The 2,444-nt window shown below is 38.5% G+C and overlaps 1 protein-coding gene across 1 annotated transcript in view; it reads left to right on the top strand.

The window, feature by feature from the left end:
- plxnb2b (plexin b2b) overlaps positions 1-2,444 on the top strand; it is a gene marked incomplete in the record, with an annotated part of 234,589 nt that overhangs the window by 141,275 nt on the left and 90,870 nt on the right. Inside the window, 1 exon segment of the mRNA XM_037683644.1 lies at positions 1,038-1,138. Coding sequence (XP_037539572.1) covers positions 1,038-1,138 — 101 coding nt within the window.

Genomic DNA, 2,444 nt, shown 5'->3' with positions numbered 1-2,444 from the left:
TGTGTGTGTGTGTGTGTGTGTGTGTGTATATATATGTGTGTGTGTGTATGTGTGTGTGTGTGTGTGTATATATATGTGTGTGTGTGTATATATATGTGTGTGTGTGTGTGTGTATATGTGTGTGTGTGTGTGTATATATACAGTATGTGTGTGTGTGTATATAAATGTGTGTGTGTGTGTGTGTATATATATATATATATGTGTGTGTGTGTGTATATATATGTGTGTGTGTGTGTGCACGCGCGTGCGTGCGTGTGTGTATTAAAACACTGCCATAGCCCCATGGCTGATGAGGATGAAAGATTTATTTTCACTTTGTTTAATTCCAAAAAGTTCAAGACACAAACTTAATTCAGTTGTTTAGGACATTGCAACATCTAAATAAATAAATAATTAAAGTAGGGTTAAAGGGTGTCTTGTACTGGAACCAAACTTTTTTTAATGGTATGATGTTTAACTGTGTTGGAAGAATAAAGTGTTCATATCTTTGTCGGGCTCAGTCAAACGCAGTTAAATGCCAACTCTCTTTTAGACAGCCAAGATGTGAAAACATTTAAATATGGATAATATTTTTAGACTCTCTGTCTTGGAAGACATTCAGAGTGTTAAATATTTGTATCAAATTTGGCTTAAAAATAATGAACAGGATGTATAACAAATTCAACTAGAACCTTGGCTACTTTTTCTATTTCCAAACACACAAGCTGTTTGTTGGTTTTCATATGTAATTAGGCAATCACACAAGCAGTTAGTTTGAAGAATACAGACAACCTAAAGTAACATCTAATAGAAGTGCTTATGAGGTAATTATAGGTACTTATATTCCACAACTCAACACAGCAAGCATTTACTTTTTGCACTGAGTAAATTGTTTCAGTAATTGAACATGACCATGTGCAAAACTTGTTTTGCTCCTTGCTTTGTACACCTCCTAAAAACCTGGAGACATTTCTAGCCGTTCCTTAAATGCCTCCTGTTTTGTACATCGTCTCCCCTGAGGTGCACTGTTGATCACATTCCACTTTGTAATTCTCCAGATCACCAAAGTGCCGGTGCAGACGTGCCTCCAAAAGACAGACTGCCAGTCCTGCGTGGCACTGAGGGATCCTTACTGTGGCTGGTGTGTCCTGGAGGGCAGGTGAGGATCATAAACACACACACACACACACACAAACTCACACAAACACCTCCACCAACACTCATGCATTCATTCACCATGTATACGCTCAGCAGCCAGCTATCGCAAACCCCCACAAATGCAATTCCATCTGTAAAACACAGTGGGGTATTTGTTCAGTGTTTTATTGCAGATACGTTTAATACCCCTTGGTGTTTATATTCCATCTTTTGTTGTCCATGAAGCCCTAAGGAATTAAAGCTGTTTGTCAGCCTCATGCGGTGAAGCCAGACTGCAATTTACTCTCATCAGCCTATATTTATCAAGGTCTGGAGTAGAAAGGAGTGCATGCATCATATTTTACAGGAACTGGGGGGGAGCGGAAAAATTACATCCTACATTGCAAGTTAAAAAAAGTTGGTGGTACTTTATGGCATGGCATCATAACATGGCATCATAAACGGAAAAAATAAATAAAAATACCTTTCGGTGCGGCTGTGGCTGAGTGGTTAGAGCAGTCATCCTCCAATGCGAGAGTTGGGTGTCCGAATCCTCCAGCAGTCACATGCCGAATTGTCCCTGGGCAAGACACTGGACCCCTCATAGCCTCTGATGTGTGTCCCATATATGAATGTGATCTAAAGCACTGATTTGTCTCATTAGAAGGATTTGTTCAATTAGCTTTTTCTTTTTTTTAGATCTAGTGCTGTATGAATGGATAAATGAGGCACAGATTGTAGTGTAAAGCGCTTTGAGTATCTTGAAATAAGATAGAAAGGCGCTATATAAGTACAGTCTATTTACCATTTCTTTTTCCTCGACACATATGCAATCTACTCAGTATTTAAGTAATCATAATTGTATTGTCTTTTTAACAAAGCATGTTGTGCCCATTTTATTATTTTACCTATGCATTTTCTATTTCTATTCATTAATTATAAAATATTAAACAATGGCTGTTATGGATTGCTATTTGTGACCAGAGAGGCGTTTTAAATTCCTCCTTTGAAAGGGAAAAATCAGTTCAATTGCCTTAAAGCTGAAATTTAAACTTATTGCATGCAGGCATGAATTGCACTGCAAATTGCTTGCCAGATTGCAGTAAAAGAAGCATGAAACCTTCACCTGAGAGTAAGAGCTGTTTTAGTCTGGCAAGAACCAGCTCATGTGTTAGCTGCTGCAAAGCTGCAGTCTGTCTGCTAAACTCTGATGTACATTTGCTTTTCTGAAAATTCAGCTGGTTGCAACAAAGACAACAATGGAGGAGGGGCGTACCAAAGAGACCATCTTATCACAAGCAGAACTGGTTTGTTCCACTTTGGAGTAA

The sequence above is a fragment of the Nematolebias whitei genome, chromosome 10 (assembly GCF_014905685.2).
Source record: "Nematolebias whitei isolate Nwh7 chromosome 10, NemWhi1, whole genome shotgun sequence".
NCBI classification, from domain to species: Eukaryota; Metazoa; Chordata; class Actinopteri; order Cyprinodontiformes; family Rivulidae; genus Nematolebias; species Nematolebias whitei.
Note: the sequence above shows the minus strand (reverse complement) of the source record. Positions and strands in the feature narration are given on the sequence as shown.